Genomic DNA, 20,549 nt, shown 5'->3' with positions numbered 1-20,549 from the left:
CCAACTCTATGGAGCGTACAGCTTATTGTCATCCTATGTACAGATACTCCAATCTTTGCTGTGGAACTCTGCAGCTCCTCCATGGTTACCTTAGGTCTCTGTGCTTCCTCTCCGATTAATGCCCTCCATGCCAATTATCAGTTTTTTATTTCTGAAAAATAGTTTTATGTATATATTTTTCTAATTTTACTTCACCAACTTAGACTATTGTGTTCTGTTCCATCACATACAATTCATATTTAATTCACTAATGATTAGTGAATACTTTTCCAAGGCACTGTATAAGTACTTGAAATAAATATGCTATCCATACGACCTCTGCAGTAGCTGAATACCAGACAGACAAATACAAGCTACTATTTTTCCTAAATTCTTGTCATGTCATCCATTCACAAAAAGCCCTGCAGTCTTTTAACAGAATACAAGGTGTTCTATGAATGAGATGAGAGGAAGGGGGGGGGGGGGGGGGGGGGTAAATGATGGGATCTCCCCTTGTACATTTAACAGAATGCTGGGAATGCTATAAAAATAATAAAAGTCTATTGGGAATGGATGAGGGGAGAGTAAAAACAATCACAGCATTGTACTCCAGTCAGTGCCTGCAACCAATTCGAATCCATTCCATACAGCAGTGGTTCCCAAACGCCATTCTCAAGCCATGCTGGGAATTTCCATTTGGACTCATGCATACAGAGCTTAAAAAAAAAATACTAGAAGAGTGCGCATGCGCGAGGCTTCCAAGATGGCCGCGATCATCTAAAGCTCCGCTGCCTCGCGGAACAACGGAACCCCTACCGCACGGCACGGCTACCCTTCCGCTTCCCGAGCTATAGGGGCGGAATCCCGAAGTGTTGGGGCACATTTCTGAATGACCGGTGGACTGGCTAAACGCAATCTCGGCCCGCTGTTCGCTTCATTGGACGTGAGGGAGAAATCCAAGATGGCCACCGCAGCACAGCTCCTGTCTCAGGATCACAGATCCGCAGGCACAGTGGATTTCAGGTCAGATACAGACTTTCCTCCCCTCCACGCCACCCCAGGCAACCCCAGGGGTCTCCCCAAGGAAGCCACACCGTCCCCGGCCTCCACGGTCTCTCTGCTGGAACGCACCATCCAGGAGTTCTCTCCCTCCCCAGCGGGGACCTACAGAGTTACCCAGACCGCCATGGCCCCCCACGAGGCTGCTCATACAGACCCAGTCTCCCACATGGATGCCCTGTTTGGCAAATTCTCTGAATTATTAGAGAGGGGCCTCTCCCAAACTGCTTTGCAAATCACGGGGGAATTGAAAGCTGATTTTATTAACCTAGGCTCCCGGATCGAAACGATCGAACATAAAATGGAGGATACCATAGCCAGATCCATCCAAAACTCCAGACACATCTACTCAGTACAGGAGCAATTGGACATAGCCATGGCCCGTATAGATGACCTCGAAAATAGGTCACGCAGATATAACGTCAGAATTCGCGGGCTTCCAGAATCAATAACTGATGTGTCCAGGGCGGTGCAAGACCTCATTCAACAGCTAATCCCTGACATCCCAGCTACTAAGCTTGAACTTGACCGGGTCCATAGAACCCTCGGCCCCCCTAGGAAGGATGGCACCCCGCGAGATGTTCTGGCCAAGCCACATCACTTCTCGGTGAAAGAAGAATTCATGAAGAGAGCCAGATCCCTGCAACACGTCAATTACCAGGGTCACCAGGTTCAGATCTTTGCGGACCTCTCCCCCTCCACGATACAGAGACGAAGAGCTCTAAAACCCCTCTTGCTTGCAATGTCCCACAAAGACATAAAATACAAATGGGTATTCCCTTTTGCGGTCAGGTTCACGGACAAAGGGAAGTCTTTTGCCTTCTCCACTTTTCCCGAGGGGGAAAAGCTCCTCACCAAGCTGAAAATCATCTCTCAAGAAGCTGACATGGACACTTCTAACCCTAGCCAGGGATCTAACAAACGACCCACTCCTAACAGCCCACAATCCCCGTTGTGGACCTCCGGAAGAGCCAAGAAGGTCAAGGATAATGCACCCACCTGAGCAACTTCCAATCCCATTATCAGTCTCTCCATTTTGTGACTGACCGTCCGAGGTCCTGGAGAGGGCCGGAGGACTGCTCCCCAAACTTGGAAAGTTTGGCCCTCCAACCCTTTTTGCCCTCCCCTTGCCTAGGACTTGTGCTACCCTTGTTCTACCCTTATCCCCATTGCCTCCAATAATCCGGGACGCTATGCAGTACTTTGTCCATCTACTGGACTGCCCATAACCCCGCATATATTTTTTTTTTTTTTTTTTGTTTACATACCCTCGAAATGGGCCCTAAGGTTGCTTTGAGGATTTCCCAGGGGGCTGCATTCCTCAGCACCCCCCCTGGACGTACCATCCTTCCTTATGCCTTAAGAACAGAGTTCATTTCTTAGCCCCAGTGTCTTTTAGGCATTATGTTTAGCCGTGCCTCACAAGAAAAGTTCCTTTTTATGTATATTGCAGCTTTTATGTTATTGCTATTTAAAGTTGATTTCACAGTTCGGGTAGTTACCCGACTAGGGGTCCCCAGTTCCGCGAGGGACCACATGTGTAACTCTCCCTCCCTCGGCCTTTCCCAGGCGTCTGAGGGTCGGGACTCCTGACCTTATGGGTCGGTTGTCTTCATTGTGTTTGCTTGGGATTTCGGGGGGTGTCTCCTGCCCTGATCTCCTCCTTCTCTTCTCAGGAACCCTTTCTTTCCTTGCCCTCTCTCCCCTTCTCTTCCCCCTTGATGGTAAGCTTCCCCCGTTGAATGTTTGCATGACACTATTTTTTTTCTCCTCAGGTTGGGCTGAGCCAACCCAGTCGACATGGTATCCTGGGAGACATCCTCGGGCCACCGTTCTCAATGCCCTTACCAAGAACCCAGCTATAGATTGGGTAAGTGAGGTCGTCTTCAGATGCTGGGCTCCCCCTCTGCTCCATGGCTGATCCACAGGCTGCTAGGCTTAAGATAGCCTCCCACAACATTCAGGGTCTTAATTCCCCCATCAAACGGAGAAAAGCCCTCGATTACTACAAATCCCTGAAACTAGATATAATTCTGCTTCAGGAAACCCACTTTCCTATCCGGTATAGTCCCAAGTACCTACATGCCCACTTCCCTCAGTTCTTCTTAGCCAACGCGGAATCCAAGACCAAGGGGGTGGCCATTTTGATGGCCAAAACATGCAAATTCAATAAGAGTTTTGAAAAAGCGGATCCGGAGGGCAGATTTTTACTTGTAAAGGGCACTGTGGGGGACCAACTTTACTCCTTGGTCTCCTACTATGCCCCGAACACGGGTCAGGCCAAATTTTTTGAATCCATGCTACGTATCTTAGCACCTCTTTTAGAGGGGACGGTTATTGTCGGAGGAGACTCTAACGTCGCCTTTGATCAAGGACTTGATAAATCCTCCCCCTCACGTCCCCGCTTAACCAGGCCCACAAAGGCAAGCTTACGGATTGCCAAATTGCTACACGCTCATGGGCTATCCGATGTCTGGCGGGAATTAAACCCCACAAAGAGAGACTACACTCACTTCTCAGCGCCTCACCAATCATATGCACGCATAGACCACATACTTGTCCCCTCCTCGCTCCTTCCCAGGATGCTCAAAGCCTCCATCACTGACACAGTGATCTCAGATCACTCTCTTGTAATTGTGACGGCCCTGGGGGGCTCGAGTGGGAGACATCCTAGGCATTGGAGGTTAAATGAATCCCTCCTTTCGGAGCCATCACGAGTTATAGATCTCGACAAAGCATTGAAGGAATATTTTTCTATTAATGCGACTCCTGATGTCTCCCCCGAGGCCCTGTGGGCGGCGCACAAAGCTTACATTAGGGGAAAATTCATGCAATTGGGTTCTCAAATAAAACGGGAAAGGCAATCAACCATCCTGAAGCTAGAAGAGGAATACTCTAAACTCAGAGCTCTTCACAAAAAGGACCCCCTCCGTACCCCCACGGCCATACTAGACAGGACTCGCTTAGAACTAAATCTCGCCCTCACCACGAAAGCTGAAAAATCAGTTAGGTGGGCTGGCCACAAATTTTACTCACAGGCGGATAAAATAGGCACTCTCCTGGCCAATAGACTCTCCCCTAGAACCAAGCTGAGCACCCTCCCTCGGATCAGAAGCGCGGGACTCCCGCCCACGTCTAATCCGGTCACAGTTCTGAATGCCTTTCAGAAATTCTACACCTCTCTCTACAGTAGCTCCCCACCCCCCAAAGATAACCTCCTCCCAAAGTTTTTGGAGGGTCTGCCCATCCCGGCCTTATCGGACGTTCACAAACAAGTTATGGAAGCCCCCTTCCAGACAGAGGAGATACTGGAAGTCATTAAGACTCTTAAAAAAAGCTCCGCCCCTGGTCCCGACGGCCTGTCGATCCCTTACTATAAAGTCTTTGCCAACACACTAGCTCCCCACCTGGCCAATCTCGGTAACCATAAAGCTAATGGAGACCCCCTGGATCCCCACCTTAACACGGCGTATATCACGGTCATCCCCAAACCTGGCAAGAACTTGGAAGATGTCAGCAACTACAGACCGATTTCCCTTATTAATAATGATCTCAAAATTCTTACGAAAGTTATGGCCAATAGGTTAGCCTCCTTTATTGGACGCTATGTCCACAAGGATCAAGTCGGTTTTATTCCCGGCAGACAGGGACATGATCAAATTCGGAGGGCGATCGACATTATCTCCATTTTGCAGTCTAATTGGGAAGGGGGACCCGGACAATCTGGCTTCCTCCTTTCCTTAGATATTCAAAAGGCTTTCGACTCGGTCTCATGGCAGTACATCTTCCAGCTCTTTGACAGGTGGGGATTTGGGGCTCGCTTCCTTGGCTTATTACAGGCCTTATACTCCCAGCCGAGGGCCCAAATTCGAATGCAGGGATACCTTTCTGAGCCAATTCCCATCACCAGGGGGACCAGACAGGGGTGCCCCCTATCCCCCCTCATATTTGCAATAGCCATTGAAACACTGGCGATCGCAGTCCGCCACAATATGGACATTAGAGGTGTCCAATGCGGTAGTCAAACGCACAAATGTGGACTCTTCGCGGACGACATACTGTTGTTCCTCACTTCCCCCCTCACAACCCTACCCAACTTATCCCGGGTATTGGACGACTTTGCCAAGGTCTCAGGCTTGAGGGTTAATTACTCCAAGTCTGTGGCGTTGAATGTTTCTCTCCCCACTCACCAAGTCCTCTCACTCAAACAATCCTTTCCGTTCCAATGGAGTGACACTGCCATCCAATACTTGGGTATCTCCCTCACACCTAAAATAGAGATGCTATATGCCCACAATTACCCCAAATTATACAGACAGCTGGAAACCGACCTCTCCTCATGGTCTAAACATGAATTATCCTGGCTTGGCCGGATTAACTCCATAAAAATGACCCTTCTCCCCAAAATCCTTTACTACTTCCGAGCCCTGCCAATACCAGTTCGGAAGGACCACCTTTGCTCTCTGCAAAGCAAAATACTGAAATATATTTGGGGTAATAAGGGATACCGTCTACCGCAAAACACGCTCTTCCTGCATAGACGCAGAGGGGGGCTGGGTCTGCCTAACCTCCACAAATACTACCTTGCAGCTCGCCTAGCCCAAATCTCCTCGATCTACTCCAAATATGAGAAACCGGACTGGCAGTCCATAGAACGCTGTGCGGTACCCTCCTATACACTAGATTTTTTATTATGGTGCCCGCCCAAAGCCAGGCCGCCCATTATGTCCCCATCCCTTTCTCACTCCTGTGCCCTATGGGACGGCCTTCGCAAAGAGCCGTCCCTAGTCTCCACTATAAGACCCCTTGCTCACATGTTCCGTAATCATGACTTCCCCCCCGGTCTGAACATTGAGGCCTTCAGATGGTGGTTGGACAAGGGACTATACCGGATAGGTCACTTTTTTAATTCCAGGGGTCCGATTTCCCTAGCTTATTGTATCGAACACTTAGAGCTACCAAACACAGAGAGGTTCCGCTTCCACCAAATATCTCACTACTTGAACTCACTTTGGAAAAACAAACCCCTTCCTCCTCCCTTTACTGAATATGAAGCCTGGTGTGGTGGAGTCGGGGAGCAGAGGGGTGGTATTTCAGTGATCTACACGGCTCTCACTTCCCCAACGGGTAAATCCCCCTATATGACGGCTTGGGAATCTGATCTCCAGACCTCTGGGAGTCTCGAATCCTGGCAGCTGGCCTTAGCCAGATCCTTTCGTGGGATCCAGAACACCTCACTAATGGAGGCTAGCATCAAATTGATAACCAGGTGGTACCTCACTCCAGTAAGGCTAGCCAGAATATATCCCACGGCTAATCCCTTATGTTTCAGGGGGTGCCAACTTCGTGGCTCCATGATCCACATCTGGTGGGAATGCCCTAGACTCCGTTCGTTCTGGACTAAAATATTCAATTTGATTTACTTAGTCACAGGCTGCCGGGTTTCGAGAACTCCAGAGGTTGCGTTACTCAATACCCCGATTCCTTTGATGTCTGGTAACATTCAGAAACTAACTTATTTTATTCTATTAGGAGCCAAAATTGCGATTGCCTCCGCATGGAAGCAACCCAAACCCTCCTTCCTCGCAGTTAAGAGGAAGATATCGTGGATAATGTCCCAAGAAAAACTATCAGGTATTCTGTCAGACACCACACCTAAATTCCGAAAGGTGTGGGACCCTTGGGCCCGTTACATGGGAATCTCTCTGCTGCCGGGGGTTCCCCCAGGCCCTCCCCTAGGAACCAGACCTCACCCATAAAGCACCCATTTTTACACTGAATGTGAAACATTCCCTCGCTTTATCCTTCCACCCTCTCAGGACATAGCTTACCTCCCCCGACCCCTCTGTTCTCCTCTTCTCCTCCTTTCTTCTCTTCTCTGTCCTTCTAGTCGTTCTAAGATTTTGGTTTGCTCAACAGAGCTGTAATTGACAGGTTCACCATACAGTCCAATTTAATGTTGCGGTACCCACGGCAGACGATCCTCCTACTGTTTTTCCCCTCTGCGAGGGAGGGGCCTGGGAGGATACTCCCTCATCCTGGCACAGCAAGTTCCCTATTAGGGGTGTCGGGATGGGGGCTCCTGGGAGTTACCCTAATAGTTCTACCTGGTGGGCTCTCCCGGGGGGGACACCCTCCGTTTACCTCTTATTGATGCAGCCCCTCGATAAGGAAGGGCTTGCCGACTGTACACTCTTGATAGTATCTGTTTTTCACTAATGTCTCATGTTTTTTTTTTACTTACATTGTGACAGCAGGCCCTCCCTGCTACTGCTAGTTTGTGTACTGTTTTACGTATGTAAGTGCCTTTAATATAAAATAAAATATTTTGAAAGTAAAAAAAAAATACTACTTATGCAGGCATTTTTCTTTTGCCCACCCTATAAAAGCACCTCTGTGTAAGATTATGTGCCCATACACACCTAGGCAATTACAGGCATATTACAAGAGGAACAGTTACAGGCAGAAAAAAAAGTGCATCCTTGAGATGAAAGTTTCAGTAGAAAAAAAAAATGTCAATGTGCTTAAATGCTATGCATATAAAATGTATGCGTGTGACTGCATTCCAATTGGTTAAAATACATTATTATTCTGGGCAGTAGAATGCATTTGTTTATAAATGTGTGTTCAATACGTGGCTTTTAGTGCTTTTTTTAATGTTGCTTTTTCCTGCCAGCAGTTCTGAAGTTCAGAGGGGCTTTTTCAGATGCCATGTATGCATGTGGCCTTAGATAAAATGGCTCTCATAAATACTAAGTCACTGACATGGATTTAAAGCATCTATGCAAGGGGAAGGAAATCCTGATAACATGACCTGTTGGTGAATGAAGACTAAGGCTGGGAACCACTGGCATACAGGAATGGTTTAATAAGTATTAATAAGTTGCTATTGTGGTTACTGCAATAAACGGATAAGCACTCTTAAGCAGGCCACACGCCGATTGACCAGCCAAATTTGGATAAAGCCCTGTACACACGGGCTGAATGCCAGGTGACATCGGTCTGTGTGCACGGCAGCCGGTCTGACAGAAGCCAGCCATTTGACCGGCTTCTGTCAGACGAGCATGCTGGGAAACCAGCAGCCGACCAGCTCCAGAACAGCGCTCTTGGCCAATAGCTGAGAGCACTGATCAGAGTGTTCTAGTGGGGTGCATCCCCCTGTCAGAACACAACAGCTCAGCAGGGGAGATTGCTGTACTAAACGTTGGATTGTTGGTACAGCAGCTCTGACCAGAGCAGACAGGTTGTTTTTTTTGTTCAATCTGCTGGGTTGAACAGAAAAAAAGCTCAGTGTGTACCAGGCTTTAGCGTCCAGGCTCCCCTACCTGACACACGTTGAATTTTTAAATCGACTTTTGTCAATGGGGCAGGTTAGAAATGTTTTGGACAATTACTGGCTATAGCCAATCAGCTGCAGATCAGTGTCATTTTATGCAGTGTTACTTTTGTTGTCAAAATTAACACGATTTTAGTCGACTAAAACAAACAATTCAGATGACTAAAATGCCATTTTAGTCAAAAGACTGACTAAAAATAAATCAAAATTTGATGTCAAAATAAACATTGATATTCTGAAAGTAGCGGGTATTACTGTCAGATTACCATGTCCCGGGGACCGAAGGGGCGATGGGAATTCCTCCATCCACCTCATTTGTGTGGATAGCTAGCTTTTTTTGGTCAGTCGATGGCGGAGCCAAACAAAAACAAAAAACCCAATGTGTAAAGTAACGGTGTATGGGCAGCATTAGAGGTATAAGGGAATGTGCATTTTAGCTATCCATAGTCAATACATCAAAGCACAACAGGCTGTAATGAGAGGAAAGGACAGCCCAGTGCTACGGCTACATTTTCACTCTGGTACTTTTTCTGGATTCAATCCAGGAAGAACAAGAAAGTCACAAGGACTACACATTATTAAATCATTTACAATGTCTACATCACAGCAATTACAGGAAAGTACATTTTTACAGTTATACATGTCATTGTTTCCAGTGCTGATGAAGCAATTGTTGAACAAAAAAAAATAAAATGAAATGTTCTAGCCGTTTCAGAAGCATATGCTCCGTCTATTTTTATTCTCAGACTTGATTCTGTTTCAAAACAAGTTTGTCTTAACATGAAAACATCCAAAATGGAAAATGTTATATTGTGTTATGTAATATAGAAGCAGAAGCCTTTATTAAAAATGTCCCAGCTTACAACATGGGCAGGTAGGCCAAGGGAAATTCTAAAACTACTATGATTACTCAATTGGCCTTGGCTGAAAAAGACCAAAATTGTTTGGCAAATGGGGTCTGCAGCCAATTATCTGCATGGACTGTTCGGATCTGCTGCCAGCCAGCGCTCATGGCCGTCAGAGTACAATAGCCAGGTGGGGGGGAGGGGGTAGTATATTCGTTCATCCACGCTCCAGGCTAAACAAAATTATTAGGCTGGGTTCACATTGCAAATTGGATGTGGGATCACCACATCCAATTCACAATAGCAGGAGATTTTAACCGGATCTCTATGGAGCTGGTTCACATATCTCCGCAGCGGGTCTGGTGCATTTTGCAGAAAAACAGTCTTTTGGTCCATTTAAGGCCCAAATTCAGCCCAAAATTTGGTCTGAAATCGGACCTGAAACAGTGAAGTAGCACGCAACAGACTCCTGCTGTGAGATGGATCCGTCTTAGGTATGAGCCGAGCCTCAGTGTATGGTTAGCGGGTTTAAAGAATGAAAAAAAACTGACAGCTCAGGTTGGAGGAGCTGTACTAACAATCCAATGTTAGTACAACAGTCTCCCCTGCTGTACTATTGTGTTCTGACAGGGGAACGGCCCCCCTGCTAGAACATTCCAAGCAGCGCTCTCAGCCATTGGCTGAGAGTGCTGATTGGGAGCCAGTCGCCAGACCTTTTTCAGTCACGACTCTTCGATAGAAGCCAAATAGTTTTCTTCTGTCAGACTGGCTACCATACACATGGCAGAATGTCAGCCGGTTTCTATTGAACTGGCTGATGTCGTCCACCATTCAGCCTGTATGTACCAGGCCTAAAGCCCATCTCTAAGCTTCGTTTGGAAAGAGGTGAATGTAGCCTTTATGATGTGCAGGGTATACACAGTTCGCTTTGTGTTCAGCATTCAGATTCCCCCATTCACAAGTGAAGTGGATGGAGGAATTCTCCCAGACATGCTATTGGCTGCAGACAGCAGGGACTCCCTTACTGTAAGAATACACTGAACAGCGATAAAGCTGCTGATTAAGCCTCGGTTCACATATATGTGGGAAATGCAGCTAATCCTGTGTGTTTCCCACACTACACTGAAATCCCACAGCGTTAACGCAATCTTCTGCGAGTGTCAATATTAAATTAATACCCGAAACAGCTTTGAAAATGCAGTGTAATTACCTGAATCAGATCACATGGGTGTGAACACCTATGCAATGTAATTCCAGTGGGGGCAAATAAAGGGTCCTGCACCATTTTATAGTGGATGTGGTGCAATTTGAGCCATACAAAATGAATGGGTTCAAATTTCCCTGCAAAGAATCAAATGCGATTTGAACAGGAATGTGGTGCAATTCCTCTCTGCATCACATGTCGTTCCCTACACTACTGCACCAGTGTAAACCTAGTTTAAAGGAAGTTTTCCAGCAGGAACATTTAACAGAAGCCATTCTAACAATCAGCTTCTGTCAAACCAGGGCTACACACAGATCACAATTCATCCAGTCCCTGCTAAACCGGCCAATTTTCCATCTATGTGCCATGTATACTGTGTGTGTTCTATTCATGTGTGCATGTGTTCCCTACTATCATAATCTCAAATCAGCTCCTCGTGGAATTACATTGTCTTAGCAACACAGTGTACTGTAACTTAAAATGGGTATTACTGTGTGTGGAGTGGGGATCTTCTAGCACCTAGAGAGACAGCATGAAAAAAAGACCAGTCAGACTGGGAAGGTCTATCCAATTCCTCCCTATTCCCAGTTTAATTGTACTGAGAGGAAACTAAGGCATTCACGGTCTCTAAAACCCATCTCTGGGGAAAGGAAAAATGCTGCCTGTGCAATGTAAATAATAAATACTTATTTATGTCTAGGCAAGGGCCACAAAACCTTCTTACCTGATGCCTCGCTCCCCCAGCAGCCAGGGCTCTCCTTTAACCCCCACACTCTGGTGGTGGACTGCCCTTTGGTGTTCTCAAGTTCAGTACAGGTCTATGGGCTTTTTATTGTATTTTTTATTTTAATTTTTTTTATCATATTGTATTAGAATTTATTTTTATTTTTTGGACAAATTTAAGAGATATATACAAAATGGCAACAAAAAAGATAAGCCAAATAATAAAAAACACATATTGTACGTGACGTCAGAGGACCTGTGACAGGCAGAGGGTAAGGGGACAAGAGTCTGCATGGACTTACAGCCTGGACCACACTGTTTCTTTTTGTTTAAACAAACTTTATTGATAACACACACACACACACACACACACACACTACAGGAACTAATTGTTTATGAAAACATTTCCACTTTGTCTGAAGTACAGCCATTCTATTTTCAAACACCATCCAAATATATAGCAACTATTCTGTATATAAAAACTTTCTATATGCGATGTAGACTTTAAACTTTATATACAATAGACCTTCCAGTGGAGAAAATGTATACGACTACCCACAGACAAGGCAGCAGTTGTAAACATGCAATTACGAGTCAATTATTTGACCACCTAAAAGAAAGCATACAGTGGACCCCCCACAAACTTAATTGGATCATGCAGGGTACAGGGTCAGAGTACACAGAAATTTGTGTTTTGCTCCTGACATGGGTTTGTTAAACATTTCTGCAGGATTTGGATTAGCGTATTTGAAGTTTGAACAGGATAATGTGATGACAGTAAAGAATATCAACATGAAGCTTCTAGGTACATGGAGTGTGTATAACTATTGGGTATGATCATTTGATAATCATAACAGGAACCCTAATTAAAAGCAACAAAATAATTTTAAATAATTGTTGAACACTCAGTCTTGCAGAGCAGAAAAGGTCTTGCCATAGGCAGGCCATACATGGGTCGAATTGTGAAAGAATTTTCTTTTCGAAAATCTTATCTAAGAATTTCCATGCATATCTCGCACCATTAGTGGGCTACAGCAACAGCCAATTTTTGTGCGGCAATCAAATACGAGTAATTTAGACATGTTGGAAATTTTGTGAAAAACTAACAATTTTCTAATCAATGATGGGAGAACCGTGCGAGAAATGTAATCGAAAAGGAAATGCGCACGTGCAAGAAAAGAAAATTCCCGGAAAGAAAAGAAAATTCCCAGCCATGAAAAGTCTTTTCTGTAGCAACATGAGGTGAAATTGAAGGCTTGGTTGGCCAAATTTAGAAATAAATGGTGGCGTCATTGGATCACAAAACGCACAAATTTTCTGATTTTCAAAAGAAAATTCTTTCAAATTTTGACCCATGTATGGCCAGCCTTAATGTGAAGCCAAACTTCTGCGGTCACAAACCGTGAGCAGGCAGGCTCTTTATTGCAGGGTTTCTTCTGTAATTAACTACACCTACCTGCCTGTTCACCGCCTTCTCCTCCAGCTCAGCCTCTTCTATGCAGCTCAGCTTATATCACCATAACAGTACCTGTGTGCCGGGACTCCTGCGCATGGAGTCATCCAGCACCAGCCAAAGTCCGGCATACAGTGCATACATATATAGCCATAGTTTCACACTTGTTTAGGTTTGTGGCCTGCGTCTGTGCGGGCACGGCAGCCCATTCATTTGCATGGGTTGCTGTGCCTACGTTTCATGCAATAAAAAATAAAAAATTTGAATATATTATATATGAATATAAGAGGGAAAATAAAGAAGGAGCTTGCACCATTTTCAATACATGGACGCAGGGAAATCACAATTTCCCTGTAGTTCCTGCAAATACACTGCAGGTCAACATGTGTGAGGGTGCCATTAGGAATTACTGGCAGCCACATCTGTACAAAGTAGTGCGTGTTGGTTGTGGGTGTGGGAACAGCTGTGTTTCCCCCACGCACCACACAGTGACAACCTAGCCAAAAATAATTATTCAGTGCTGTAATGAGCCAGCAGCCCTATGGGGCCCCTCAAAGCTGCAGCCCAGGACAGCTGCCTATTCTGCCCTTGTCATAATCCATCATTACTTCTTATAAAAAGAAGAACTTGCTCTGAGGGAGGCTTCCAACTGTGTGGACCTGAATGAACCTTCCTTCTGTTCATCAAAAAGCAGGCATTACTATCAGTACATGCGATACTCAAGTTACATGATTACCCATTGTAAGTTCCTACAAAAAAAGCAAACAAACAGCAGACGTCTTCCAGAGAAACATCTGCCTGCCTATTTGAAATCTCACCACACACACACACACACACACACTGTACAATCGCCTTCAGATCTACAGACAACTATGTTGTACAAGTGCATGCCTAACTGGATACAGATTGATTGGATAGTTTAGGTAGGTAAACCAAAAAGTTGTTTGTACAGTTCAGATTGTAATGTGTATGGTGACTTTAATGCCTGGTACACACGATGATCGGACGAACAATCGTCTGTTTTTTTGTTTTTGTTTCTTTTTTTCTTTCTCCATGCTAGTCTCAGATTGAAAATTAAATCTTTACTAAATTGACAAAAATTCTCATATGACAAAATACAAATTTGGAAGCAATGTGTTGTAGTGCATTTTCAAACAACAACCATACTGATTAAAATTGTAAATCATATGATTTGGTATCGTACGAGAAATATTTTCGTGTTTGTCCCATCAGATGGACCCAACAGAACACCAACTACAGTTATGACTAGAAACAAAAAAAAGTTTGTTTTCAGATCCTAAAAATAAACACACAAACACCTAAAATTCCACAAACTGTCAAAGGCTTCGTGTGCTGCATAGGTTCAGTTTTCACAAAACTTTTACAATGTATCAGCATTGTAATCATTTACAATTCACCTCATACACACAATAAAAAAAACTCAAAACAAGTAAACAAGAGCAAAACAATCCAAGTATGTCTAATACCCTGCAATGTTTGGTGTACAGTACAAGTAGGTCACTGGATCACATTCCCAGTGTTTTATTTGAACTTTTAGCTCCAAGAATAGTACAGTACCCTGAATTGTATGATCAATGGAGAAAACTAATCAGTAGTATGTACGGTATATAGTGAACATAGGACGCTTCTCCTAGTTCCTGCAACCAAGCCAACACCTAGCTAGGTACAGCAGCGGCCACTTCCTATTATTCCAAGCTGACAAGCATAGCAACCATCCACAGCTTGCAGCTTATTGGCCCATCTCAGTTACCCAACACTTACTCTATATGTAAACCCGAACAGTACATTTACCTCATTTGCTCCCTGATGGTCTGTAAAATATACCAAGAGTTTTATTAGTTAAACAAGGAATAAATAGCCATTCATCCAACAGTAATCTTGGAAGCCGGTAACAGCCCACAGGCAGAGAGCACAGGAAGTAATTAGTCAGTATTGTTCCCTGCTATCTACACGGGCTACAAAACACAAACACACTTGTAGAGAAGATAGGGAGGTGTAACATAGTCCTCTGTGTTGGGGGTGACAGTGCTGCTCAGTACAATGGTCACCCCAGAAGAGGAAGTGTGTTGATGGCAGGACTATGAGGATATAACAAAAAGGGGATAAAAAAGTGTAAAATAAAGAAAAATGCAGCCACCACATTGAGCTAGGCTCATACTTATGTGTTGACTGAGTCTGACTTTTAGGTCAATTTCAAGAAACAAGCTCAGTGTGGCTTCATGTGGGTTCAGTGCGATTCCAATGCGATTTGGTTACAGCTGCATATTTTTCTCTGGAAATCAGCTCAGAAAGACACAATAGCCCGATAGAAAACACACTGGAATTGATTAGTCTTTGAACACCTATGCAGCTCTATTGGGAGATAAACCTTGCATCAAACCACACCAAACAAGCACAGGACCCCTTTTAAAAAACGCATTGTTGCATATATGTGAACGGCCACCATAAAAAGTCATGTTATTTCCTGTTCTGGAACGCATACAAAATCACCAGGGCTGAAAGACTGGTAAGCTGCCATACTATCAAGCTTTGGGTTTAGATACACTAACTTTTTGCAAAATGTGTCATCACATGCTGAACAAGATACTGCTGAACAAGATACTGCTGCTTATCATGAATCTGACAGTTAGGAGATATTCCACTGGGCACAAAACTTATTGTAAAGTGTAAAGCTGAACTCCAGGAAAACGAACAGTCCTCCCTTGCAGTGGGGCTGTATAATGAAGGGTTAACTGCTCCTTTCTGTCTAGGGGACTGGGCAAGGGTACATTCACACCAGCTGCTCCGTTATAACGCGTGGTCCAGCCAGATCAGTGCAGTGATGATGTGCCCGACTTGGTGTATGGCACGGTTCACTTTTTTATTTTATTAAAGGAACTTTATTGAAATGTCACACAGACAACTCATTAAGTTCAACTGGCCAGTGGATAGTGCGAGGCAGTTGATTGCCCCACACTGCACTGTGCTGTGCTGAAAAAAACCCAATACTGAACGCAGTACTTTATTTCATCATACACCATCGCAACACAGTGGTATGAACTGGGCACACAGGAAACATGGCATTTTGACTTGTCCTGGTGGTGGGACTGCATTGGAATAGCTGATCCATGCAGCCCCATTGCATCTGTTGTAAATATACCTTAAAGGATAAGTTCACCTTTTAAAAAAAAAATGCATATATGTGTTTATTTTTTTCAGCAGATTGTGGGTGCCATGCAGTACACCTGCAGACTTCTCAGCGTATCTGTTTGCCCATATCTTGTATGGGCAGGCAGATACGCATTGACAGGAAGAGACAATGACCTAACTAGAGTGCTCAACATCCTGGTAGTTCCCTTTTTTCTTCAAAATAGTGACAGCGAGTGGGGGGAGAAGATCCCCCCTACTTGCTGTCAGTAATGGAAACGGTGTGGGTAGAGGCTGCAGAAGTGGGAACATGTACCATGTTCCCAAAGATGAACTTATCCTTTAAAGCACTTTGACTTACCTGATCTTCTGCTCCAATAAGTTCATCCAAGCTGCTAGACCAGCCATTGCAATCCAGCGGTTTAAGGTCTTTTGATGTCCTTAAGACCAATGCAGGAACCAGAGCCCTGCACTGGACATGAGGATGCTAGGGGACCATTCACTGCCGGAGAGTGTTGTCTGCTAGATGAGCGAAAGATCAGGTAAGAGCTTGTTTACATTAGCAGCAGCCTCTGAAAAATGATCCACAATGGTGGATTAGGAGGGGGACTGACAGGTAGTTGGCACCTGTTTTAACCATTAAAGCCCAACTCCGGGCAATTTTTTTTTTTTTTTTACCATGCAACGGGACTGTGCCTGTACTGCACAAGTCAACTGCTTGTTATGTCTAGGGGTATAGAAAAAGCTTAAGCCTAGTACACACTATCAGTTCAGTAAAAAAACAACTCAGGTCAGAGCTGCTCTACTAACAATCTGGTGTTAGTACAGCAATCTCCCCCACTGAGCTATTATGCCAGAACACTCTGGTCAGCACTGATGTTGCCTGGCATTTGGCCCATGTGTAATTACCCACCATCCAACAAGGTGAACTGTTCCTGGCCTACGGAGCCTGCACTGGGCTTGAAGATGTCAGGAACAGTCCACAACTCAAGACTGCTTGAGTGCAGGGGTGTCAGACTGGTCTTGTGCTGGGCATCGAAAGATCAGGTAAGTTTTTGCTCTCCAATACCCTAGACAAAACCAAGCAGGTGAACTATGCAGTGTGGGCACAAACCCACTACACAGGGGAAAAAGAAATTGCCTGGAGATGATCTTTAAAAGTCCACTACACTCATGGGTCATCATAAATGGCAAAACTGAAATGGGGGTAACATTTGAATGCAAAGTACAACCCAGTCTAGTACAACTGTGTTGGCATTAGAGGGGGCAGTAAAATTGACTTATTCTTACCACAAGTGTAGTATGTGTATGTATGAATGGGATTTAGGGACTTTCAATTGTAAGCTCCTCAAGGGCAGGGACTAATGTGAACGAACAATACATATGTAAAGTGCTGCATAAATTGATGGCACTATTTAATGGGTTACTAAACCCTAAGTTTTTCTTTTTTTTTTTTATAACAAAACATATACTTACCTCCACTGTGCAGCTCGTTTTGCAGAGTAGCCCTGAACCTTTTCTTCTGGGGTCCCCCAGCTGTGCTTGCAGCTCCTCCTGGCATCTGGAAACCCCCTAGGAGAAGCGCTCTCCCAGGGGGTTACTGTGTGGGGGCGAGCTCCCAAGTCTAGCATTTGCGTCTATAGACACAGAATGCCGGACTTGGCGCCGCACCCAGCGCCTGTATCATTGGATTTGATTGACAGCAGCGGGAGCCAACGGCTGCGCTGCTATCAATCTATCCAATCAAGAGCTGAGAACCCCGGCCAAAGAGGTAGAGCCAGTCTCTGGTGGGGGAACAAAAAGGCTCGGGGGAGGGGGGGGGGGGCTGAGGAGTGCCAAAAAAAAAAATGTCACCTTAATGTATAGGATGCATGAAGGTGAAAAAAAAAACACTAGAGTTTACAATCCCTTTAAAGTGGTTGTATACTTATTTTTTTTTTTACTTTTACCTACAGGAAAGCCTATAATAAGGCTTACCTGTAGGTAAAAAAAATAACCTGTATGGTTTAGGAGATATTCCCCTCGGTATGCGCCGCTGACTGCAGCGGCGCATGCGCACAAGGGGATTCTCGGCTAAAAGTCCGGCAGTGGCCGGACTCGGCCGGGATGAAATCTCCCACACGCATGCGCAGGAGTGACGATATCGTGGCTCCGGCCACTCACAGCCACGATACCTGGAAGAAATGCTGAGGGAGCATGTCAGCTCCCTCGCCGTGCATCGGGCCAGATGTCGGGGCCTCGTTCTAAGGTAAGTATTTCATATTGAGCTAGTATGCGGTGCATATTAGCTCATTATGCCTTTTGCTTTGCAGGTGGTAAAAAAAAAAGTAGCGGGTTTACTACCGCTTTAAGTACCTGGAATATTAATAATATTATTTGTGGTGGTTGTTAATAACTACTACTAACAACAACAACTAATAATAATAAAAATAGTGAAAGAGCCCTAGAAGTGCCCCCATCCGCTACACAGAAGTGAGTAATAATAACAAATAATAGTGAAAGACCCCTAGGAGGTGCCCTCCATCCCCTACACAGAAGTGAATAATAATAATAAATAGTGAAGGAGCCCTAGAGGTGCCCCCCATCCTCTACAAAGACGTGAATAATAATAATAATAATAATAATAATTATTATTATTAATAGTGAAGGAGCCCTAGAAGTGCCCCCCATCCCCTACACAAGTAAACGTTATTATTATTAATAATAATGAAGGAGCCCTAGAAGTGCACAAAAATGAATAATAATAAAAAGAAAAAAAAGTGAAGGATCCTTAGAAGTGCCCCTCATCCCTTACAAAGATGTGAATAATAATAATAATAATAATAATAATAATAATAATAATAATTAATAGTGAAGGAGCCCTAGAAGTGCACAAAAGTGAATAATAATTAAGAATACTAGTGAAGGAGCCCTATAAGTACTCCCTATCCCCTACACAGAAGTGATTATTATTATTATTGATGATAATAGTGGAGCCCTAGAAGTGCACAAAAGTGAATAATAATTAAGAATACTAGTGAAGGAGCCCTATAAGTACTCCCTATCCCCTACACAGAAGTGATTATTATTATTATTGATGATAATAGTGGAGCCCTAGAAGTGCACAAAAGTGAATAATAATAAAAAGAAAAAAAAGTGAAGGATCCTTAGAAGTGCCCCTCATCCCTTACAAAGATGTGAATAATAATAATAATAATAATAATAATAATAATAATAATTAATAGTGAAGGAGCCCTAGAAGTGCACAAAAGTGAATAATAATTAAGAATACTAGTGAAGGAGCCCTATAAGTACTCCCTATCCCCTACACAGAAGTGATTATTATTATTATTGATGATAATAGTGGAGCCCTAGAAGTGCACAAAAGTGAATAATAATAATAATAATAAATAGTGAAGGAGCCCTAGAAGTGCTCCTTATCCCATGCACATAAGTGAATAATAATAATAATTAATAACAGTGAAGTGTCCAGAAGTGAGTAATAATAATAATAATAATAAATAATAGTGAATTGGCCAGAAGTGGATAATAATAATAATACCAGTGAAGTGCCCAGAAGTGAGTAATAATAATAATAATAATACTAGTGAAGTGCCCAGAAGTGGGTAATAATACCAGTGAAGTTTGCAGTAATAGTAGTGATGTGGGCAGAAGTGGGTAATACTACTAATACTAGTGAAGTGGGCAGAAGTGGGTGAGAATACTAGTGAAGTGGGCAGAAGTGGGTGATAATACTAGTGAAGTGGGTCCCCCGAATGTAGAGGGCACTTGCCCAGAGTTGGGGTGATGAAGTGTGGTCCCCATGTGAGGAGGACCTGGTAGTCCTCTCCGGGGGTCCCAGCTCTTCCTCCTCCATAGCTCCCAATGTAATGATAAAGTTGGTGCCCCCATGCCCCCTCTTACCACTTTATCCATCAGTTTCCAGGTCTTCTCCACTGTCCTCCTATCAGCCGCCGCCTGTTTCGGGGGTCCCACAGCATCCTGGATGGCATCGATGAAGCCCAATATGCGGCCCTTGCGGGGGTTGGCGCTCCGGGCCCCCGGGAGACGCCCGCTCAGGGGCCCAGCACTGCTCGTACTATTACTGCCGCTACTGCTGGCCATGGTCGGAGAGGCAGAGCTGGTCGGGGAAGGAGAGATGGTCGGGGAGGGAGAGGCGGCCGCAGGCTGACTCCCCACAAGGACACAAAGGACGGGGCCGTCCAGAGCTCCGGACACCACTGTTCTCCACACAACAATCCCCCTCACTCTCCGGACACTCCACACTCCGCTGCTGGGCTTTCCAAACTCCGCGTCCCCTCTCTTCCCTGATCATAGGAGCCGCAGGCTGGGCGGGTGAGATCACCGGAGGAGGAGGAGGGGGGAGGAGCGGAGCTCACTGACTGCTTCACTAGTCTTCTACACCGAGCGGCTCACTCCGGCCTCCCCCGCATCCCTTTAGACGTTCCTGAGCTCCGCTCTGTCCGGAGCCCACACTCTCCACTAGGGGAGGGAGCCACCCCCACTGCTTACTCAGGGGAGCTCCTCTCCCTTCCATCATCCAATCAAGGCCGAGGAAACATGCTGCTAACATGATTGGCCACTCTTTGCCAAGTGACATGTCACCAGGATCACTAAGCCTAGGGAAAGTTCCTTTCTAAAGTGAACAGCCTATTTGCCTTTAGTAAGCCAACTTCTAGGAATCCATGGATCAATTGTATTCAGAGTGCTAGGCAGTCACACAGTGTAACCAGGAGGGGAATAGGCTGGTGAGTAGGGATCATCCCAGGTGAGTTAACAGAAAAGAAGAGAGGGCGCACCGAC

The 20,549-nt window shown here is 44.9% G+C and overlaps 1 protein-coding gene across 2 annotated transcripts in view; it reads right to left on the bottom strand.

The window, feature by feature from the left end:
• The window catches only part of CBLB (Cbl proto-oncogene B), a 282,840-nt gene extending 262,655 nt beyond the window's left edge, over window positions 1-20,185 (bottom strand). Inside the window, exon 1 of one of the 2 annotated variants that reach the window (XM_077482458.1) lies at window positions 19,650-20,185. In XM_077482458.1, the coding sequence (XP_077338584.1) occupies window positions 19,650-19,850 (201 nt within the window). In that variant the 5' untranslated portion in view covers window positions 19,851-20,185. The remainder of the gene's footprint in view (window positions 1-19,649) is intronic. The other variant, XM_077482457.1, reaches the window with a different exon arrangement.
• Window positions 20,186-20,549: the final 364 nt, after the last annotated feature.

Source organism: Lithobates pipiens, unplaced genomic scaffold (assembly GCF_037356315.1).
Source record: "Lithobates pipiens isolate NorthernLeopardFrog02 unplaced genomic scaffold, aLitPip1_a1.2 Scaffold_16, whole genome shotgun sequence".
NCBI lineage: Eukaryota > Metazoa > Chordata > Amphibia > Anura > Ranidae > Lithobates > Lithobates pipiens.
Note: the sequence above shows the minus strand (reverse complement) of the source record. Positions and strands in the feature narration are given on the sequence as shown.